This window comes from Schistocerca nitens, chromosome 5, assembly GCF_023898315.1.
Source record: "Schistocerca nitens isolate TAMUIC-IGC-003100 chromosome 5, iqSchNite1.1, whole genome shotgun sequence".
In the NCBI taxonomy this organism is placed as follows: domain Eukaryota; kingdom Metazoa; phylum Arthropoda; class Insecta; order Orthoptera; family Acrididae; genus Schistocerca; species Schistocerca nitens.
Window position 1 is genome coordinate 409797906 of NC_064618.1, and position 24007 is coordinate 409821912.

A 24007-nucleotide genomic window follows, 5' to 3' on the forward strand; every position below is an offset into this window, starting at 1 on the left:
TTATTTGGCTTGGCACTGATTGATAGAGTTGTTGGATGTCCTCCTGAGGGATTGGGTGCAAAATTCTGTCCATTTAACGCATTAGATCATCAAAATCCTAAGGTGATTGGAGGGCGACAAATATAAACAAATGCCTATAGTGCAGACTACCACCAGTGCGTCTCTGCCCAGTAACCAACTTGGGCCTGCCAGTCAAAATAATGTGAGTCAGCTGGGCACTACACCTGACCATGCAGACTGCCTCTGCAGATTTCACACTCGCTTCAGCTGTGACACACTTACGTTGCATTCAGACTTGCTCGTGCGCAAACTGATCTCATGGCTTGGTACCGGTGCACCAGGTTGCTTATCCTCTTCAAGTTGCCTCAGATTACCACTTCGTGATAGTGCCTGCACGTCTCATCTACGACCGGATGGCTCTCGCCTCTTTGTTTATGATGTGCAACTAAAATCTTACCTTCTAGCCAACAATGGAGCCGATGTCTTTTGCTCCTGCTACACTTTCACAGTTCCACACATCCAATGACTCCGTGATACTGGTGACTGACACTGCATCGATCGCTCTTGATCGTTGCAACCACACACCTATGCCCCGGATCTTCTTGGTGGCTGAAACAGTGGAACCTGTCATATAGTCTGCTGGTAAACTCAAGAGCGAGCAAACAGTGCCCACTCTGCCTACCCAGGTACATCAAAAGGTGCTTCTACAGGCTGTTTCATAACATAGTACTGCCCCTGCCATGGTGTGTGCTTTAAAATCTGTGGCAACACCGTGTACAGATACATTCTGGCAATGTTTATTTTTAGATAAATGGATTTAGACCATAAGGAAACAAAAGACAATAGATTATTCTGAAATACAACATTATAGAGTAAAAAATATTACTGAAGGAATAGAAGTCGGGATTCTATTAAGACATAGAACCGAATGCCTGTCCATGTGAATTTACTTTCCTCTATAGCTACTTGTAAAATGAACCCTATATAGCGCAATCAATCTGCAAAATTTAAGGCTTGTTCTTACTCTGTGTTTCTATAAAAAGTAGAAGGTTTCTTTGAAGTGCAAGAAATTTATAATTTCACGTGTTGCATTAGTCCTATTCGCACTACTTTTTTTGTCACTGTCTTCATGGAAATGTCTGGAAAGTAGCCGTAAAGTGTTATGCATATTGGGTATTTAGTCTATTGCCAGCTGCCTAAAAGGTTACATATGTTTTGGTAATATCAACAATTTTTTGTTTCGCATATAAATAGATTAGATAATCTTTATTAAACTTTTTTATAATAATGGAATAAAGTTTCAAATTTTTAGGAATGTTAAATATTGCTTTTGGCAAGTCTGCTATGAGTAAAACAAGGCCATACAAGTAGTATAAACATTTCAAAGCAGGCCCTAAAGAACAGCATTTTTATAAGAATGGATGAGATTAAAAATGGATAGTTGAGAGAGCTATAAACTATCCCGAAGAAACAGTTCCAAGTGTTTTGGGAATTGGAAAAAGTACTGGCATAACTGTATAGTATGTAATGGGGAATATTTAAAAGAGGATAACATTACTTTAGATTAAAAAATAAAGTTCTTACCAAAAAATACAAATTAATCTGTGAATTCACCTCGTACATCAAGCTTTTTATAGAAGCCCAGAATCGGTGTACATGTTTCAAAGGAAATTTCAGCAGTGTTTAGGACAGCTATTGCATATATGTTTTAAGAATATGTCTTAGAATTAGGCGAGTAGAAGCTGAGATAGAGATTTAGTGAATGCACCTCGTACATCAAGCTTTTTATAGAAGCCCAGAATCGGTGTACATGTTTCAAAGGAAATTTCAGCAGTGTTTAGGACAGCTATTGCATATATGTTTTAAGAATATGTCTTAGAATTAGGTGAGTAGAAGCTGAGATAGAGATTTAGTGACAGAATACATTCAAATGCTGCTGTTCCATGGGATCATATTCTATTATCAAAAAATTAATTAAGTTTCCTGTGAAGTTCTTACATTATTGTTGATTTTGTAAAACTAGTGATAAAGGTATTTATTGCTTTGGAACATATTTGACTGCATTTATCTTGGAAAACAGTTTAGCACTTTTGCTACCTTTTATTCAAGGACATAGTTGGAGGTTTGTTATGCTCCTTGTTGTGATGTGAAGTGTTGTCCATAACAACAACTCAGTTTGGCAGATTCAGAGTTACTTTAGTCAATATCCAATTTGAATAATTTTCATAGTTCATTTGCCCATGATAGTCCCCAGTTGCGCATCCCACTTTATCCACTTAATAAATTAACTGTGCATTGGGTAAAAACCCATCTTTTGATCCAGTATTGACTACAATGATCCTATTGCTTCAACTAACATTGTCCATAATGCCATCAACACCAGGACCCTGCCAACATTTTGTTGTTGTCCACCCAAGTTTCATCAATATAAAAGAAGTGTCTGCGTAGCTCCCTTAATTTCCTCACTTGCCTCAAGTACTTATATCACCAGTCAATTATATCCATTCTCTGTACCAAAGTCTTTCATTTATGTACAGATCTTTTACAGATAAATCCCATTTCACGCAGTGTCTTGTGTGAAACATCTTTTAGCGAACGAAAATGGATCTTTTGTTTTATGGCAGTAAGTAATTTCCTTAATTCCAGAATGAGATTTTCACTCTGCAGCGGAGTTTGCGCTGATATGAAACTTCCTGGCAGATTAAAACTGTGTGCCCGACAGAGACCTCGAACTCGGGACCTTTGCCTTTCGCGGGCAAGTGCTCTACCAACTGAGCTACCGAAGCACAGTCCTTCCCCACGTGCTTCGGTAGCTCAGTTGGTAGAGCACTTGCCTGCAAAATGCAAAGGTCCCGAGTTCGAGTCTCGGTCGGGCACACAATTTTAATCTGCCAATTTCCTTAATGTTGGCACTATTTTTTGATTTATGCAAAAGTCTTCCATCATTTGTCGAATTTCCTCCCAAAATTGTTAGTTTTCCTTCATGGCGATTCCAGTAACGGTGTGGTTTATTTTCACAGTCCTTCCCCACCAATCCTATTGTGACAAGACTGGCATTTGCATAAATTGCATCTCTTTGATTGGGACTGGTAATATTAGCCAAGAGCTCTTGTTTTGCCTCTTTAACATTCACTGTAATATGATTAGGGACAATCAAACGCTCATTACGCCACAAATACCTCTTTTTCTTATTCTGCACATTTTCTTGTAATACAGGATGATTATCCATCACTTCTGGATACCAAAGTATATCAGTAAGTATACAAAGTTAACTGACTAATGCTGGCAATTAAGGTCCCATGAACAGAAGCAATTTATATCACTGCACACTGATCTACACTGCTAGTCCGGTTTTGGGCAAATAATTTTGGGTGCCCCTGTAGGCCAGTGGCATGGTCCTTGCAGGAAAGGCCACTCCCCCCACCAAAAGTGCTGCTCACTCTCTTGAGTTTACAAACAGACTACAGGAGCCTACTTCCTCATGCACTACTATTTACTGCCAGCCCTGAACTATGTTTTGCTCCTGCACCACATTGGCTAACGACTGATCAGTGGCAAGATCAGTGACTCCCTACCTGCTAAAGATACACAGCTGTCTCCTACTTTGCAGTCAGAGATGTCAAATGCTTCTGGATGAGCTCTGCATGACACGTGCCATGCTTTCCAAACTCCTGCATTCCAACTTGTATATGCTAGTGACCAACGACCTTCTCTGCTCATGCATCGCCGAGACATCTAGTGAGCTTCATGCGGCTTAACAGAAACTCACAATTCTGCTATGTCTACACCCACTGCCCGATGATGAAGACATTATGTTGACCTCAAAACAGGTCAGTCAAGTCCCATTACCTAATTTTGATCGCCTGACCACACTCAGTGTTATTGATAGTGCCTCTGTGACTGAGTCATCCATTGACAATGGTGTTACAATAACACTATTGCTATGCCCTCAGCTCACACTTCACGCCAGCCCTTCCGGCCACAAACTATTGGTGCCGTCCATGACGGGGCAATTCATTGCATCAACACCACTCCTGGCCCACTAGTCCGCTGTCACCCCCACCACCTACCTCCGCACAAACTCAAAGCGACAAAAGCCAACGTGGATGAACTCTTGTGTGTTAGTATTGGTATTGTATGACCATCTGACAGTGCCTGGGCTTCTGTTATCAAACTCGTCCTCAAAAGGGATAATACTAGGTGATTCTGTGGCAATTATCGGTATCTCAAGAGCCAGACTATAACAGACAGCTACCCTATGCTAAACTTACAAGACTTCACACACGAAGTTTCTGGTGCCACTGTATTCAGTGTTGGTGACTGTAAAAGGTGCTATTTACAGACTTCTGTGGCTGACGAGCGTATACTAAACCTGCAATAACCACACCGTTTGGTCTGTTTGATTTTTTATTTATGCTGTTAGTTAAAAACGTTGGCTGAGGCCTGGCAGATGTTTATTGATGGCTTTCTATTTAACATGTCCTTCTGCTATGCTTACCTAGATGACGTGATAATTTTCTCGCAGACTCGCAGTGAACATGAGATTCATTTATGCACCATGTTTTACAAGTTAGCGGCACATGGTTTCATGATTAATAACGATAAATGCCAACTACGGCAACCCTGTGTCACCCTCGTTGGACATTTATTTGACACTTTGGGGATATGCCCCACGCCGGAAAAAAGGGAACAGATCTGCCTCCTTCCTCCCTCCTTGGACTATCAAGAACTACAACATTTCCTCAGAGACATAAATTTTTACAGGCACCATCTCCCACATGCTGCTGAAACACTCTTGCCTTTTACTGAGCCACCACACGGCAAGAACACCACCAACAAATGATGACGCCTGACATGGATGCCTGAAATGCAAATGGCCCTCGACAAAATTAAATCCGACCTCACACAGGCTGTCACCCTCGCCCTTCCATCACTGGATGCCCACCTCATGATCATCGCAGACACCAGCGACCATGCAATGGGCACAGTACTGCAACAAGAGATCACTGGTGTAAAACAGTTGCTGCATGTCTTCTCTTGGAACTGAGCGATATTCAGAAGAAGTGGTCAACTCTTGGTAGAGAGCTCTTGGCCATAAATGAGGTGGTCCGCTGTTTCCAGGATGACATTCAAGGATGCCCTCTAACCATTTACACTGACCACAAGCCTCTTGCAGATGTGATCAAAAACCCTTCTGTTAATGCTACACCAGGTGCTTTCACCATCTCGACCTGATCTTGCAATTTACCACCGACATCAGACACATCTGAGATGCGGAAAATGTAGTCACGGACTACCTGTTTTTCTTGGCAGCCACATTTATTCAGCTGGACTTTGATCTACAAGGGGTACATTCTTCAGAAGTAAGTAATAAAGACACATAACGAACATTATGTTAAAATTATAAGCATACGTTATGAACTAAAATGCTCAAGGCAAATAACAGATATCATAGATCCATGAAGGACTTAATCTATGATTTCTGTTCTTTGACCTGATCTTCTTAGCTCATAATGAATGCTTATATTTTTAATGTAATGTAAGTTATGTGACATTATTCCTTCTGTAGAAGATAGCCGTAGTGGTATTAAAACCTGGTCAATATTTATTACTATAAACTTTATGGAACCAATTATCTGTTTACATCATTTATTGAAAAAAATTGTAGGAGTCACATCTATTTCAGGTGTAGTTGAGTGTAAAAAGAACAAAGAGTATATAACAAAAAAGGCTCCCTCATCTGTCCTTTCCATTTGTCTGCCTTATTTGCATCATCTCTATTTTCAGGCTGGCTACCAAATTACGCAACAACGCCTTCCACTAGCTCAACGTGGGCAAATAGATTTCCATGTTTTTACCCAAGGTGTGCATAAGAAGCCTTATAAAAAAACAGCAAGGATACATCAGCTGCAGCTTGAACAAGATAGTGGAAAATCTCTTCATGATGAGATATTGAACAGGTATCACGAAAGCCATTAATCTGTTTTCATCCTCCTCCTCACCGTTCCCCCCCCCATCCCCCCTCTCCCCCCCCACCCCCCACCCCCGCCCCCCCCCCCCCCACCCATATCTCTCACTCACATCCTCAGAGTAACCCAAACGCAAAAGCCGCTAAATGCATTTTTTGTTGATTTTGAGATAGGCTTACTGTCACATAGATTTTTTCAGCACCTACATGAGGGAATAGGTTTCAGGGTGCAAAGCTCACTATAGGCCATTGAAAACTGCTGTAGAAAATTGTGGTCAGTTGCAAAAGCTGTTAACTGCACATTGTCTTCAGGTGCAAAACCCACTAAATGTCCAAAGCTTACATAACCCGCCAAGTTCAACAGGCATGGTGGTCACTATGCCATGTCCAGATGAAAAGCACACCAACTGACATCAGATTTACCAATCTAGACATTAAGAGCTACATTTCAGTTTGTTATGATTAGAAGAGATATTTTTCACATTCAGAGTTAGGTTGGCTGTACTGTAGCAAACACATATGCAACAGTGAAGCTCACGCAGCCAGTGCACTTTTGAAATATATGCCAGCAAGCACAGTTCAGCTGATCAGCAGGGTGCTTGTTGACATATTGTTGACATATTGGTGTGAGTGTTTTGAAAAAGATAAGTGATTTTGTGGATATTTAAATACAGCAGATAGGACAAATGAAGTGGAAGTAATTGAAATAATAGGAATTCTGCAGGAATTCGAACCCATCTTAGTATTTGCAAATGACCTGAACAAGGCCAGGTGTGACAGTCCCTCCTGGAAAAGGAAGAGGCATCCTTATCAGTGGAAGAGAAATGTTTCCAAAACAGAAAGGTAAGAACATGAAAAGTATTAACATTGTTATGAAATAAAAACTGCATTGATACTAAGTATTATAACAGAACCTCAACAAATTTGTGGTATGATCTGTGCTGTCCTCTACACAGTGGCATAGTCTGACCAATTTAATAGACAATTTCTGCAAAACTGAAACTGGTAGCTATCTGGCAACAAAATAAAAATGTAGCGAAACTAAAGGAAATTTGTGTTAAATGCAGTAGATCTCACAGAGAGCAGCAAGGACCGCACATGATCATGTGTAGTTTTAATAGGCACTATACTTAAGTGTGTTGCCAGATTGCTCCCCCTTTGGGGAGGATTTTAAGCAACTTATGGGGGAGGGGGTTTTGGCAGTAAAAAATGAAATTTTCTACCAATCGTTCGGTTTAATCACGCCTTTTATATACACTACTAGTTCTTTTAATTTAGCCCGTCGTGTACAGACTTCTGCATACTTTTCAAGACCCTTGACATGACTGCCATCTTGGATTCAACTCCAGAGTTTCAAATGGGAATGTAGTCATGTGACATATCAAACAGATAGAGAATTTCACTAGAAAAACAATTCCGTTGTTATTTTAAACATAGCTTTATTCATTCTCAGGTTATAGCCAATTATGTGCGGCAGCAGTGGGATGCTCAGCAGCTTGAGTATTACATACTGAGAAGTCATAAAATGGAGTCTGAAACGGTGCAAAGTGACTATCCCATGCCTGATATGTTACATGTGCTTAATTGTTAGGTATCATTTACTCATGCTAATGTTTTAATCATTGTTTCCTTATTTACAGGTTACAAAATGTCCTTAACACATGAAGGGCGCATTGAAATCATCTTGATACCAGGAGATAGAACCACACAGGTCATTGCTGAGGATTTAAACAGTTGTCACCCAACCAGACAGCCCATCTCTCACAGCGCAGTTGCCAAGCTTTTGGCCAAATTCCAAGCAACAGGTTCTGTCACAGATAAACCTAAGGCTGGAAGACCAAAATCTGTCACTCATGAAGCAATAACAGTGAGCGTGTTGGCATCATTTAGCAAGAGTCCGCAACGAAGTACTCGTTGCCTGTCACATGAATGTGGGGTTAGCCGTACCTCCATACTGCAAATTCTATCGCAGCACAAATGGCACCCATACAAAATTCAGCTGCTCCAACACCTGAACAAGGATGACCCAGACCGTCGGCTACAGTTCGCAAAATGGGTGCCACAGCAGCTGCAGATAAACCCACGTTTCCCCTATCAGGTGCTTTTCAGTGATGAAGCCAATTTCTTTATCAATGGTGAAGTGAACAAGCAGAATCACAGATACTGGTCCAACACAAATCAACACTGGATTGATGCTTCCAAAACTGTCGACTCACAAAAAGTGATGGTCTGGTGGGGTGTGTGGGGTACCAAAGTCATTGGACCTTTTTTTAATTGATGGTACATTAACAGCCAACGGTTATCGGAGGTTATTGGATGAAGAAGTGTTTCCCTCATTGTTAACGGAGGTTGGGACATTTCCAGAATTCTTCCAGCATGATGGAGCCCCACCACCCCACCACATTCTGAGCACACTGCGCGAGCATACCTGGATGTGCAGTTTCCTCAAAAATGGATTGGTCATAGGGGTGCTGTGGAGTGGCCACCACGTTCACCAGATTTGATTCCTTTGGACTTTTATCTTTGGGGTCATGTCAAAGCACTGGTTTATTCTGTGAAAATACGGGATTTGCATCATCAAAAGCAGCACATTGTTGATGCGTGTGGTCAAATTCAGCCAGATGTGTTGGTCAAAGTTCATCAGGACTGGGTTCGGAGGATAGCATTAACAATCCAACATAATGGACAACATATCGAGCCATTCCTATGACTGTTGGTGGTCTCTCGAGACTGTGTAACATCAGTGTAATGTCTCTTCGGCACATAACACACATGCTGCCGAGCGTCCCACCGCTGCCACATGTAACTGGCTATAATCCGAGAATGCATAACGCTATGTTTAAAATAACAACGGCATTGTTTTTCTGGTGAAATTCTCTATGTGTTTATATGTCACATGACCACATTCCCATTTGAAGTTTTGGAGTTGAATCCAAGATGGCGGCTTTCAAGGTGGCCGCCATGTTGCTGACATAGCCGATAAAGTTTCCCCCTTCCCATTCCTCTTGTGTAGGAACTCTGTTTCCTTGTTTGTTACTCCATTTGAATTTTATGAGGGTGTTTCCGGACTTTTGAACCACCCTGTACTTTCCTTAACAGGTCACTTCACTTGCTCGGAGTGCCACCAGGTGACATTCAATCTTGTGGTGGGCAGTCTCTATCACAATATCAGACAGTAATGTTTATTAATAGGTATTGTTTGGCACAAAGTCGTTAAAGAGTACCATATCTTGCTGGTAAAAGTAACTGTTCGAAGAGATTTATGGTTAATATTCAGTCATCAAGTCTCCAAAGAATGTTTGGGGCATATATCTATAAAACACTTATGTCATCAGTTTGAGCAGAATTATTTCAAGTAGTTATTTATAAGAGAGCAAAAAGTGATTGTCATTGGCAAAACTGAAAACTCTCCTTAGTGCAGAGGGCACAGAAACCCCTTTTTAACCTACTGTCTTTATTTAGAATTATCATAAAATAGTTCAATCATTTTGAGTGTGACATTGAAAATTTCTGACTGATGACCTCAGTCTCTGAGGCTGAGCCTAATGAAGTGAAAAAGCCTTAATCACTTCATTGTGTTTCACTGAAATATGTTTTGAGTTGTACTGAAGCTACAGAAATTTTTTGTTGCTTGTTTAATATATGAAGGATAATAGGTGAAGGGACTGCCTTAATAGTATTCAGTTTGGATACTTTCTTGCTCTCAGTTTGAGTGTCTGTGTATGGCAGTGTCACAAATCACATCCTCTCTTTCGTCCTTAGTGTCATATCAGTGGAGTCAGATGCAAGGGACTTGATTAACACTGCTAAATGTGTGATTTGTTATCATTGTTTAATATTACCAATCACACTTCCTTGTAGAATTTCTTGAACTAATGACAAAATAATAATTTTTATTTTATTTGTGAGATAAAATATTCACTTATGGATGTTCTGTACTTGATACATGCTTTCCTAGTACAGCTGTTACGTAAAAGTTTTAGCTCTCAGCAAGTCTGAAGAATATGACAGTCTGAAGAATAAGACAGATCTGTCACTAAATATTGTCTGCCTGTAGTTATTCTCATGGAGTTATTCTCATTATCTCTTGTTCGCTTTGAAAAACATTTCAGAATCATTGATAGCACAAAATGAGGTGTAACACTAGACACAACCAATCATTTGGCCTCTAAGAACAAAAGTTTATTGATTCATATTCAAGTAAACAACAAATGTTGAAACAGTGCAATAAGCTATAGTACAATATGAGTAGCTGCACTATCTGTTTATAGAGGAGGGCTCCAGTAGGTAATACTGTGGATGTCTTGCCATGTGCACTAGCCTTGCAACCCACTGCAGATGGCCTTCAGTGGCCAGACTGTTTCAAGTGTAGCATGCCTGCCATGGCGTGTATCCAAGTGTTGTGTACAGGGTTGTACACCCCTCTCCTCTTGGGGAAAGAGTGCTCCTCTGATGCAGGCTTTGTGGTGATAAATGACACATCCATGTGCCCCCGCCCCCCCTCAAAGACCACAATGGATGACCAGCAATAAGGGTGCTGCCAGCATCTTTATGTTTGGCACTTGATGTGGCAGAAGTGTGCTGAGGGTGATGGACACAGGGTGCTCAGATGGGAACACCAGGGTTGCCAGTGCTGAAGAACCCAATGGTGGAAGTGCAGTAAAGCATCAACGGGAAGGGTGAGCAGCATGCGTCAGGGTGCTGGACCCAGGAGAGGAAAGAGATGATGACTTCCACAAGGAGGAGTGGGTCTGACCCAGGGAGGCCAGGACACGTGATGAGGGTGCCGGAACAGGTGTCGAGGGTGGAGGTGAAGGCAGTGGCAGCAGACCTATGGCCCTCACTGTGGCATGAGGATGATTCTGAATGAGATTTTCACTGTGCAACGGAGTGTGTGCTGATATGAAACTTCCTGGCAGATTAAAACTGTGTTTCGTACCGAGACTCGAACTCAGGACCTTTGCCTTTAGCGGGCAAGTGCTTCACCAACTAAGTTACCCAAGCACGACTAACGACCCATCCTCACAGCTTTAATTCTGCCAGTACCTCGTCTCCTACCTTCCAAACTTTACTGAAGCTCTTGTGCGAAACTTGTAGAACTAGCACTCCTGGAAGAAAGGATATTGCGGAGAAATGGCTTAGCCACAGCCTGAGGGATGTTTCCAGAATGAGATTTTCACTCTGCAGCGGAATGTGCGCTGGAAGAAAGGATATTGCAATATCCTTTCTTCCAGGACTGCTAGTCTGCAAGTTTCGCACAAGAGCTTCTGTGAAGTTTGGAAGGTAGGAGACGAGTTACTGGCAGAATTAAAGCTGTGAAGATGGGTCATGATTCGTGCTTGGGTAGCTCAGTTAGTAGAGCATCTGCCCAAAAAAGGCAAAGGTCCCAAGTTCAAGTCTCGGTCTGGCACACAGCTTTAACTTGCCAGGAAGTTTCATATCAACACACACTCCACTGCAGAATGAAGATCTCATTTTGGAAACGTCCCCCAGGCTATGGCTCCGCAATATCCTTTCTTGCAGGAGTGCTAGTTCTGCAAGTTTCGCACAAGAGCTTCTATGAAGTTTGGAAGGTAGGAAACAAAGTGCTGGCGGAATTAAAGTTGTGAGGATGGGTCGTGAGTCGTGCTTGGGTAGCTCAGTTAGTAGAGCACTTGCTCGCAAAAGGCAAAGTCCCTAGTTTGAGTCTTGGTCTGGCACACAGTTTTAATCTGCCAGGAAGTTTCATATCAGTGCACACTCCACTGCAGAGTGAAAATCTCATTCTGGAAACATCCCCCTGGCTGTGGCTAAGCCATGTCTCCGCAGTATCCTTTCTTCCTGGAGTGCTAGTTCTGCAAGTTTCACAGAAGAGTTTCTGTGAAGTTTGGAAGGTAGGAGACGAGGTACTGGCAGAGTTAAAGCAGTGAGGATGGGTCATGAGTCATGCTTAGGTAGCTTAGTTGGTAGAGCACTTGCCTGCGAAAGGCAAAGGTCCCGAGTTTGAGTCTTGGTCTGGCACACAGTTTTAATCTGCCAGGAACTTTCAAGGATGATGCTGATCATGGTGGTGCTCCGCCAGGCCCACATTGGTGTGCACCATATAGAGGCAGCAGCTGCATCATCTGTGGACCATGGGTGGAATCCACTCCTGTTGGTGGCTGAACCCCCCATCCGAGACCGTGGAGCCAGGAATGGACTGCAGTGAGGGTCACACCCAAAGGTTTTGGTGTGGCAGCAGGAGCAGGTGCAGAAAGGTATGTAGCTGTTGGCCATGGAGCAGCTCAGCCAGACCCCAATGCCCCCCCCTTCCCATCCCCTCCCCCCGGCATAAACCTGTGGGAATTGAAGAGGCACACGATGCTTCATCCATGGAAGAGTTTGCAATGTACTTCTTCCTTTTAACCCTGAACATGTGGACAAGCTGTTCCATCTCACCATTACATCTACATACGCATCTACATTGATACTCTTCACGTGCGCCGCACCGTATGGTGCATGGCGGAGGGTACCCTGCACCACTACTTGTCATTTCCTTTCCTGTTCCACTTGCAGATAGTGCAAGGGAAAAATGACTGCATGTATGCTTCCCTATGTGCCCTAATTTCATGTATCTTATCTTCGCGTTCCTTACATGCAGTGTATGTTGGTGGCAGTAGAATCATTTAGTAGTCAACTTTAAATGTTGGTTCTGTAAATTTTCTCAATAGTGTTTCTTGAAAAGAACATCGCCTTTCTTCCAGGGATTCCCATTTGAGTTCCCAAAGCATCTCCATAACACTTACATGTTGTTCAAACCTACTGGTAACAAATCTAGCAGCTTGCCTCTGAATTGCTTCAGTGTCTTCCTTCAATGTGGCCTGGTATGGACCCTAAACACTCAAGCAGTACTCAAGAATAGGTCGCACCAGTGTCATCCTTTATACTTGAACCACTCTTTCCTAAAATTCTCCCAATAAATTGAAGTTGATTTTTCACCTTCCCAACCACAGTTCTCACATGCTTATTACACCTCATATCGCTTTGCAACATTACACTCAGGTATTTAAACAATTTGACCATGACAAGCAGGACACTAGTAATACTGTATCTGAACATTATAGGTTTGATCTTCCTACTCATCAGCATTAACTTAAAATTTTCCACATTCATCCTATCAACTGGAAAGTTTATCTAAGTTGTCTTGTATTATTAAATTGAGAGTGGAAAGGAGGAGCCATCACATGGCAAATATCTTGACAGGCGGAGAAATTGTGGGAGTGGGAGGTCTGAAACATAAACTATGGGCTATTGTTCACCACAAGCATATGAGGCAGTACTTCAACAGAAAAAAATTTGGAGATTTGGAGAGCGCCTGTAGCCGCAGCTGATGTGGAAGGACCGGGGTAATGTATGAAAATTTCTAGAAAGCTTTGACAACCAACATCATGTAAGAACTGAAGACTGGTCCTGTGAAATCAACATGAACACATTCCCCGCAGATGATGCAGTGTGCGTCACGAAGAGAGTGTTGCCTGTGGCACTGCCTGTTGCTTAGCATGTTGAGAGCAGCCTGTGACAAGCCCAGATGGAAGAGCTGAAGCACATCCTGCCTAGGGCAGCACGGATCACAATCCTGAGTGACAGCCCATATTGTAGCTAAGAGAACAACACCATCAAACACTGAAATCTGGTGACGGAGGGCATCATAGTTATGTAAAGGATCAGAAGCCCTACACGGAGGCCTGTCTGGCCAACCATGTTGAATGGGGTAAACAGTTTGGTGCAAAACCAGATCAGTAGCAATGTGGGAACCCATCAGGAGCTGCAGTCTTGGAGCCCATAATAGAAAACCCTTCCACTGTATGTTGTACCTCAACATCTAAGTGAAAACAAAGGTGATCACATTGATCAAAAGTAGAATCCAGCCCCATCAGAAGCTGGGATAGTGCCTCAGCATTTGTATGCTGCATATTAGACTGAAAATGTATTTCATAGCTTTAGTGAGACAGAAACAAGGCTGAACACTGGAGGCGATGCAGTGCTTTGTGTGGCAGTGAAGCAGAAGGGTTAAACAACAACACCAAGGCCTTGTGGTCCATGATGAGATGGAACTTAGACCCATACAAGAACACTTGACTCTTTGTGAGGACGTAAGACGATAGCAAGCACTTCCTTTTCAACTTGGGAGTATTACCGTTGAGCGGCGATGGGCGTGTTTGATGCATAAGCGAAAAAATGGTCCCAACATCATACTGAGAGGCGTCTATAGTCAAAAACAAGGGTGGCCAGGATGGAGGGTAACCAAACATGGAGCAGGATACAACTTAGATTTAAAAAACTTGAAAGTGCACTCACCCATATTTTTCCACCAAAAAGAAATACCCTTGTGTAACAATTCAGGAAAGGATGGGCCAATGTGGCCACACGGAGAATGAATTTGTGATAGCAGGCAATTTCCCCTAAAAATGTTTGGAGTTATTTGGCATTGAGTAGATGAGGCAGAGCTGTGACAGCAGTCATATAATGATTTAAAGGCCTTACACCATTCAGAGAAACCTCAAACCCCAAATACACAGTGGATCACTGAAAGAAGTTTGACTTCACCAAGTTGCACTTCAATCCAGCAGTTTGTAACACTGTGAACATGGAGTGTAAATTGTGTAAATGCTTTGATGTGGATGCACGCTTAATGATAATATCGTCAAGATAGTTGATGCATCCTGGAATGAGTAACATCAGTTGTTCTTAAAAAAATACTGAAAAATCGCTTGGGCGCTCACCACGTCCACAATGGAGAAACCAAAAGCATTGAAAGCATCCAGACTGTACATATTGTCAGCACCAGGTTCATCCACTCCCAGAAAAGTCAAGGAATGAATCAGATTTATACACACTGTGAGCTGTAAATTTCCCCAAAGTTGGAATATGTTGCTTCTTGTAACTTACCAAACATTGAATAAAATGCCTGAGATCCCAAGTCCACATACGTCTGTGAGTTCTGCAATGTCACAGTTGGACCCGTGTCCACTTGCACCATCAGTTATCTTTCTTAAGCACTGGAGACACAGTTAACACCTATATCCATATCCATGTGTGCATGATGGGGCTGGGAATGGCAGATGCTATATGTCCTTTTTTGCTACAGTTGTTGCAAATTGCCCAGTAGGGCACATGCTCCTGTACTGCTGCACGAAACAGTATGGGCGAGATGGGGGCTTGGAGCGCTGCCATTGCTGGTGGTTGTTGTTGACTGTTTGTGTGCCATGTCACTGTCCAGTGCAGTGTGGAGGCCACAGTTGTATGGCTGCCATGGTGTCCTTCCCCTGAGAACTGACTGATATCTGAAAGGAGCCATCATGGCAATGTCAGAAGAGCAAGACCCTCAATCTGATCACTCGCAGTGTGAGATACCTCAAAAGACTGAGCAATTTATACTCATCTGGGCCCAGTGCATTGTATATGTCATGTAATGACATTAATGATATGAATATAATAGAGGGAAACATTCCACGTGGGAAAAATATATATAAAAAACGAAGATGTTTTAACTTACCAAACAAGAAAGCGATGGTATGTTGATAGACACAATAAAAAACACACACACAAATTTCAAGCTTTCGCAACCCAAGGTTGCTTCATCAGGAAAGAGGGAAGGAGAGGGAAAGACGAAAGGATGTGGGTTTTAAAGGAGAGGGTAAGGAGTCTGCCTGTCTGTATGTGCGGATGGATATGTGTGTGTGTGCGAGTGTATACCTGACCTTTTTTCCCCCTAAGGTAAGTCTTTCCACTCCCGGGACTGGAATGACTCCTTACCCTCTACTTTAAAACCCACATCCTTTCGTCTTTCCCTCTCCTTCCCTCTTTCCTGATGAAGCAACCTTGGGTTGCGAAAGCTTGAAATTTGTGTGTGTGTTTTGTATTGTGTCTATTAACATACCATCGCTTTCTCATTCGGTAAATCTATAATAGGCATATTTCGGCACGATTGCCATCGTCAGGCTATATCAGGTGGTCTTGAAGTCCATATGATATTGCTGTATTAGTTACTGTCACTACTATATGTTTCCTCCTTTGATGTTGGTGGAGTTAAAGTTATTAAACAATAGCTGGAACAGTTATTTCTGAAGTTTCCCAATTATGAAAGTTTATATCATAATGATGTTACTTGGCAACTGTAATGACAGTTGAGCCAGTGATGTTATAACATTTGTTACAATTGAACACTTTCGACAAATGATGGAATGTATGTCGGAATCAATCCCATTTGCTTTGGTGAAAAGTTTTTCATTCAGATTGATACTATGTTCATAAGTTACAGCACCATATAAGTAATTGTTGAAAAAATGTCTGCAAAAGATTTACATTTTTTGCCACATTCAGCATTTCTATATAATTCCTTTGCATTGTTTAGCATGTCAACGTGCTTAGTGTCATTCAGCGTACCAGACTTCATAGATGCAGAAGTGCTCACTACTGAGTGACAATATTTTATGCAAGTGATTCTTCATTTATTTTACTGTATCAACATGAAGGCAGGTGCATGATTGTTAATGCCTCTGGAATGCAGAATTTAAAAACAATTGTTCTGAGCCCCGAAGCACGTATTATTTACTGTCTAGGGACATTGTTGATTTGATATGGAGGGGGCATGTGGCTGAATTGTTATGGTTATATTGTATGGACATCCAGTTCTTCAGTACTTAGAAATTCACTCCTATACTATATTATCCATTCTGTCTCTGATAGCGTTGTTGTTAAAGTGTAACATTCCCTCTATTTTTTTCAGTTTATGTGTGTACAGTTCATGACAGTTTTATTGCCAAAGCTATGTACTGACACTATTCCTCACTCACAGCATGTCTTGTTGTAAAGATGTTCATCATTCATTGTTATGCCATTGTTGATCACCAATTTCTTCAACTTTTAACATATGAATTTTGTTTTTTGACAATGCAAGGAGCATAGTGATTTGTTTTCAAACCACATGGAGGGCAACTGATGTACATAACTTGCTGTCGTCATTTTTAAGGCACCCACTGAATGTTTCTGTGTTGTGGTTGATAAACATATGGAATCTATTTTCCAAAAGCCTTATTCATATAATAAGACCCCCCCCCAATTACTACACTGTCTGAAATTTATGCCCATCCTGTCACCACCCTCACTCCTTGCCTATAAGCACTGAAGACACCTTCCTCATTGCTTATTTAGACAGGTTGTCTGATGGTGAAAATTTCTCTGATTAGCACCTACCTAAAGCCAGTGTATCATCTCTTTACTCTTAATCTTTATTCAGTTTCTTGGTAAAAACTTAGATGCAGAATCGCTCAGAGATATTCCCAAGGGAACTTGGTTGGATTCTCTTATTATGGATTGACTTAAGAGAGAAATTGTCTGATTACATAGTTCCAATATGTTGACAGTATTTACACTGAATGATTCTTTCATTCGATTGTAAAGTGTTTACTGTTATGAAAGTTCCTGACAAATTAAAACTGTATACTAGACCAAATCTTGTACGCAGACCCATACACCTTTCATAGGTTACACTCTCACAGGCACTTCTCATGCACTGCCTCACAGGCTCAGTCTTTCAGTACCTCTTTCCTACTTTCCAAAAGCATACAGAACCTCCATGCCTTTCAAACCTAGCATTCCAAGAAGTAACAGAATGCCAGAGAATGCCTAAGGCAAGATTCCAGTGTGACACAAGGCATGAGATCAGAGCTGTACGTCCCAAGTCACCTGCTCTGTTTCCAGTGCCACAACTGCCAGTCAGTACACTCTCCAAATGTGTTCATTGATATTGTCGTGCTTTCAAAAAACATGGCAAGCTTTTGAAAAACATGTTAATTCCATGTTTGTGAACTGAAGACAAAAATATGGCACTTCCCTTGAATTTTTCTTGAATGATTCAAGTAACACATTTGCTGGTATTTTTCCATGCTCTCTTCACTAGTGTGTTTCCAGGGAAACCACTCTTTGCCTTACTGTCTGCCAGTACTGCACTTCATCAGATGTTAAACCTATAGAACCATCTTGCTAAACAGATGGTAGAGTTTTGTCAGGACTGGCTCTCCCAAGGCTGTCAGTAGTTCAGTACTTACACTTACACAATTGTCAATTTTTACACTTGAAACATTCCCTCCTCTACTTTCAGAAGACATGCTCATTTTAAAATAATTAATGCCCTCACTTCTTGCAATCAACACTGAGCTCAATGACTCAGTGGTTAAACCACTGGTCTCACATTAAGGAGGAATGCGATTCAAATTCTCATCCTTCAAGAAGTATCGCCCTTTTTTTGGCTGAGGGAGGGGCTGTGGTTGTGTTGTCACCAGTCTCTGACTGATATTATGTCAGACACTTCCTCTGACTGGTAGAGACCCTGAATGTATTCTTTCCACCTATTGTCTTTCTCGTCTGTGTTTAAAAGTTAAACAGCTTTGCACTGTGGTTGCTGATAGCTTTGCTTATTGTCTCATAAAATGTGTTTTAACTCTTCTATATGCTCAATCTGTCTTTCAAATTACCTTTTGCTTTTAGTTTATTTCCCACTTTTTTTAGGCAATTTGCTTTAGCTCCTCTGTATTTCCTATTGATTTTATTTCTAAATGACTTACATTGGCATATTCCTTTCTTTTCATGAACATTTCATGGATTTCCTTCTTTCCTTGATTATTGAATAGGAAATTCTTTTGCTGCCAAGATCACTTGCTATTTTTATTTTATTTCACAATAACTGGATTCAATACAATCTTGCTGTCATTGGATCTTCAGAAAATTCTTATTAACGTGTATACGTACCATCAATACAATGAGCATACTTTCTTGCTGCAATATATGGATGTTAATAAAAATTTTCTGAAGATGTGATGATGACAATAAGATTCTATCTAAGCTAATCATTGTGAAATAAAACAAAAATACCAGTGGTCTTAGCTGTAAAAGCTTTCTCTATTTACCAATGACAGTTTGCTCCCTTCAAACTTGTGCCGCTTATATTACATTGATAAGTTGAAATATTTATCCTGTCACCCAACGTTTCTTCGCAATTACCTTCCTTGTACTTTCAGTGTCTGTCCAACTTCTGTGATTGCTCTATTAGTGGATGTCCTACAGCATCAGATGATTTCAAATACACATCATCAGTCCCCAATATCTCAGTACCCCACCTCTTCACATTATTATTTTTCCTCACAGTTCTCGTAAACTTCAGCCTACTCTTAATCATTACGTAATTGTGATCTAAGTGTATATCTGCTCCTAGGTATACCTTAGACTCCAATATCTGATTTCACAATCTCTTACCGTGATGTGTATTCCCAAGTCTCCTGACCTTTCCCAAGTGTAGCCTGCCTAAACGTCTATGATTTTTAAATGGTGATTCTTGAACAGCAATTTACTGTTACCCTGAAACTTATTGCAGCACTCAAAGAGTTTTTCTGTTCTCTCATTCCCTCAACTAAGTCCATATTCTCCTGTATCTCGGTCTTCTACCCCTTCCTCTACTACAGCATTCCAGTCTCCCATGATTATTAGATTAGATTAGATTTGCTTTCATTCCAGTTGATCCATAGTGAGGAGGTCCTCCAGGATGTAGAAAATGTCAGAAGAACAATAATACATGACAAATATTTACATCTGAAACAAATAAGCTAATGTACCTTCCACAGGTCCTGAGTGGGATGATCATCATTTTTTCAATGAACACTATATGAAAGAATCATTTAACAAACACTAATGCACTGAATTTAAAATAAAAAAAGTTTTTTATTTATAAGGTAATAAACATATAATAGAACTACTATAATACTTATTTACAATGAACACATTACTGCACTGAAATGGTGTGGAAGTTAGATTGTACTTACACACACACACACACACACACACACACTTATTTAATATGAACACATTACTGCACTGAACTTTAAATCCTTGTGAAGATTATTCTTATTTCTAGTATTGATTCCATGAATTGAGCTGTTGGTTTGAAAAAGTTATATATTTTTAATGACAAATTTCATTAAGGAATAAATATATTGGGAAGCAGTAGTTAGTATCCCTAGTTCCCTAAACAGGCTTCTGCAGGATGTTCTTGAGTTCACACCACATATAACTTTTACTGCACGTTTTTGTGCGTGGAAAACTTATCTTGACTTGATGAATTACCCGAAAAAATAATCCCATATGACATTATGGAATGAAAGTAAGCATAGTATGCCAGCTTTTTCATTTTTATATCCCCTATGTCTGACACAGTTTGCATTACAAATAGAGATTTGTTAAGACGCTTCAGCAGTTCTGTGGTGTGCTCCCAGTTGAATTTATTATCAAGCTGTAATCCCAAGAATTTAACACTGTCCACTTCTTCTATCTGCTTATCATCATATGTTAGGCATATACTCATGGGACACCCCTTACAAGTTCTGAACTGCATGTAGTGTGTTTTTGCAAAGTTTAGTGACAAAGAACTGGCTAGGAGTCAGTGATTAATGTCCACAAATATTTTATTAGCCGATCTTTCTAAGACTACACTTGATTTGCTATTTATTGCAATGTGTGTATCATCGGCAAACAAAATGAACTTGGCATCTGGTAATGTTACTGATGAAAGGTCGTTGATATATACAAGAAAAAGTAAGGGCCCTGAAATGGAACCTTGTGGGACCACACATGTAATTAGTTCCCATTTGGATGATGCCTGATAGCTTAATACATGTCTCTTTCCTAATAATACCCTTTGTTTCGTGCCAGAGATATAAGATTTGAACCATTTGGATGATGCCTGATAGCTTAATACATGTCTCTTTCCTAATAATACCCTTTGTTTCGTGCCAGAGATATAAGATTTGAACCATTTTGCAGCTTGTCCTGTTACACCATAGTATTCTAATTTACTTAAAAGGATATTGTGATTTACACAGTCACATGCCTTTAACAGACCACAAAATATACCAGTTGCCTGCAGTTTTTTGTCTAATGAATTAAGCACATTTTCACTGTAGGTGTAGATAGCCTTCTCAATATCAGAATCCTTTAAAAATCCGAACTGTGACTTTGACAGTATGTTATTTGAGATAAGATGGTTATAGAGACGACTGTACATTACTTTTTCTAAAATTTTTGAGAATGCTGGCAAAAGTGAAATTGGACGAAAATTTGATATCCCTTCTTAAACAATGGCTCAACTTCAGCATATTTCAACCATTCAGGAAATATTCCACTGAGAAATGAGTGGTTACACAGATAGCTTAATATGTTACTTAACTCAGAATCACATTCTTTAATTAACTTTGTTGATATTTCATCATACCCACTAGATGTTTTTGATTTTAAAGATTTTATGATGGAAATTATTTCTGCTGGGGTAGAGAGGGTCAAATTCATATTATGGAAGTTACTTGAAATTTATGGTCTGAGGTATTCCACAGCATCATCTACAGAACCTGACAACCCCATTCTTCAGTAACAGTTATAAAATGTTTGTTAAAAAGTTCTGCAACACTATACACATCTGTCACCAATGTATCATTTACTCTTTATGCTATTTGTCCCTCTTCATGTCTGGTTCTGCCAGTCTCCTCCTTCACTATATCCCATATAGACTTCATTTTGTTATCTGATATGACTATCTTTTCCTTGTAATATATTTGCTTTGATGTCCATATTACAGTCTTTAATATTTTGTAGTATTTCATGTAATGTGCTATAGCATCAACATCAGAACTGTTTTGGATTGACAGATACAGTTTTCTTTTTGTTTCACAAGATACCTCTATTCCTTGAGTAATCCATGGCTTCTTTGTAGACTTTGCTCTAACCTTGGATAGTTTTGGGAAAAAACAGTGTTCAAATAAGGTAAGCACTTTATTAGCAAAAGTGTTATATTTTTCATTCATGCCATGAGCACTGTAAACATCATTCCAGTGAATGTCTCTGAGGAGTGTCCTAAAATAATCAATTTTTGGCTTATTGATTACCCTCTTGAGCTCAGATTTAAAAGATTTTATATCCTGTTCAGTATTAACATTTAACAGAAGGAACTGCATGTCATGGTCTGAGAGGCCATTGACTACTGGTTTCGTAATATAATTTTGTTCATTGGACTTTTCTAAAGATATTATCAATGGCTGTTTGTGAGCAATTGGCTACCCTAGTGGGGAACTTTACAGTGGGAATTAAGTTGAATGATAGGGTTACTAACTCAAATAAGTTCTTATTGGGAGAGTCTTTAAGGAAATCTACATTGAAATCACCAGCAACCACTATTTCTTTGTTTTTGGTTGTTAAATGGGCCAGTACAGCTTCAAGGTGGTTTATGAACAGATTAAAGTTTCCTGCAGGTGCTCAATATACACTTAATATTATGAAGGACTTTTCGTGAAATTCTACTTCTGTTGCACATGCTTCCATATGCTGTTCTAGGCAAAATTTATGAATGTCTATGTTCTTAAATTTATGACAGTTTCTGATGAATGTGGCAACTCCTCCTTTCTCCATTTCTGCTCTACAAAAGTGAGATGCTAACCTAAACCCTGTAACACTTAAAAGTTCTATGCCAGTGGTCACATGATGTTCAGAGAGGCAGATTATGTTAGCTGGGTTTGAAGACTTTAATTCATCTATGCAGAAAATTAATTCATTAATTTTATTTCTCAGTCCTCGAAATTTTGATGCAATAAAGATAGCTGACATTTCACTTTGACTGAGTTAAAATTGGGCAGAGTTGAAATATATGCTGACTGTTGAAAATTCTTAATCAATAGCTGTCTGTGCTGATGTAATAAGCTAGAATTATGTTGTTTGGTTTCTTTCTCACACTGAAGGTTTGTCTCAGTCCTAACCTCTCTTAAAATTTGGTTTCTTTCTGTCCTCCCTACACTAAAAAAAGGGTCTTTTCTGAACCCTATAACCACTGGTATTTTATCACTCATGACAGTGCCCCCCCCCCCCCCCCCTTTAACTTTCCTGCTATTTTCCCAGCCAGTTTACCCTTCCCTTTCCTATTGAGGTGAAGGCCATGCCTAATATAATCCCACCTATTGAGAGAATCAACAGGAACCACACCAATGTGTGACACTGCACCCGACACAAGTATCCATTCCAACTCCAAATTAACTCTCTTGACAGAAGAGTTCAAGTGAGGTCGGTCATAGTTCAAATGAGGTCGGTCATGGTGCCCAAGAACAGATACAAACTCAACACTGGTGTGCTTCGATGCTGATGCAACGTCTACCAGTTCACACTCTATACTGTATCCAGGATCCCTGTCAAAACTATTACCTGCCCCACCCACTATAACCACGGTGTCTTCCTTAGTGATATCTTTGCAAAGTGAACCTAAATCCTCTGTCACCTGCTCCAGACCAGCAATAAGTTTAAAAAAAAATTGGTGATCTGGTATTCTGATCCTAGTTCATCCTGCAAAAGTTGGCTAACACCTCTTCCATGGGAACTACCTAACAACAACACTTTCTTTCTCTTTACTGATTTCCCTACATTCTTACTTTTCAATTTACTGCTGAAAGTTTGTTGTGTCCTGTCTACACCTGCAACTGCTTGAGCCTCACCAGCTTCTAACTGAAGCAACAGGTCAAATCTATTTTCTACATTCACCACGAAGCTGTCAGACAAAGTTCTAGGCCTGTTCCTCCTGTTGCCTGTTGCCACTTCCCACCTCTCTTTACCCTTCTCCCTCCTTAACCTGTCAAGATCTCCCCTGGCCTTGTCTAACTCAGCCTGAAGGGCAGAAATTTTCCCCTCCTCTTCTAGTATCTTCCTATCTCTACTATATATCCTACAAAACCACTGATGAGTCTCATTTACTTCCCCTATTCCCACGCCACTACAGTCATCCACATGGAAAAAACTATAGCACCCGTCACACCAGAGCCCCAACGTAACAATTCTACGTCAAGTCAATCACTTTTCACTCATGATAAACGTAATAGTTTATTAAGAATAAGTCAGTTAAATTACAGATAAACACGAAAATATGGTTCCACAAATTTAGCCTACACGAGACTGTGTGTAAACAAAGACCACGTGTAAAGTTTCTGAAACAACAACTTA

The 24007-nt window shown here is 40.5% G+C and overlaps 1 protein-coding gene and 1 non-coding gene across 2 annotated transcripts in view; both read left to right on the plus strand.

The window, feature by feature from the left end:
* Positions 1 to 24007, plus strand: part of LOC126259394 (glutamyl-tRNA(Gln) amidotransferase subunit B, mitochondrial) — a 107811-nt gene that overhangs the window by 37171 nt on the left and 46633 nt on the right. Inside the window, exon 4 of the mRNA XM_049956165.1 lies at positions 5788 to 5960. Coding sequence (XP_049812122.1) covers positions 5788 to 5960 — 173 coding nt within the window. The remainder of the gene's footprint in view (positions 1 to 5787; positions 5961 to 24007) is intronic.
* On the plus strand, positions 2803 to 2877 carry Trnac-gca (transfer RNA cysteine (anticodon GCA)). The gene has a single exon. It is a non-coding gene; the product is annotated as a tRNA-Cys (tRNA).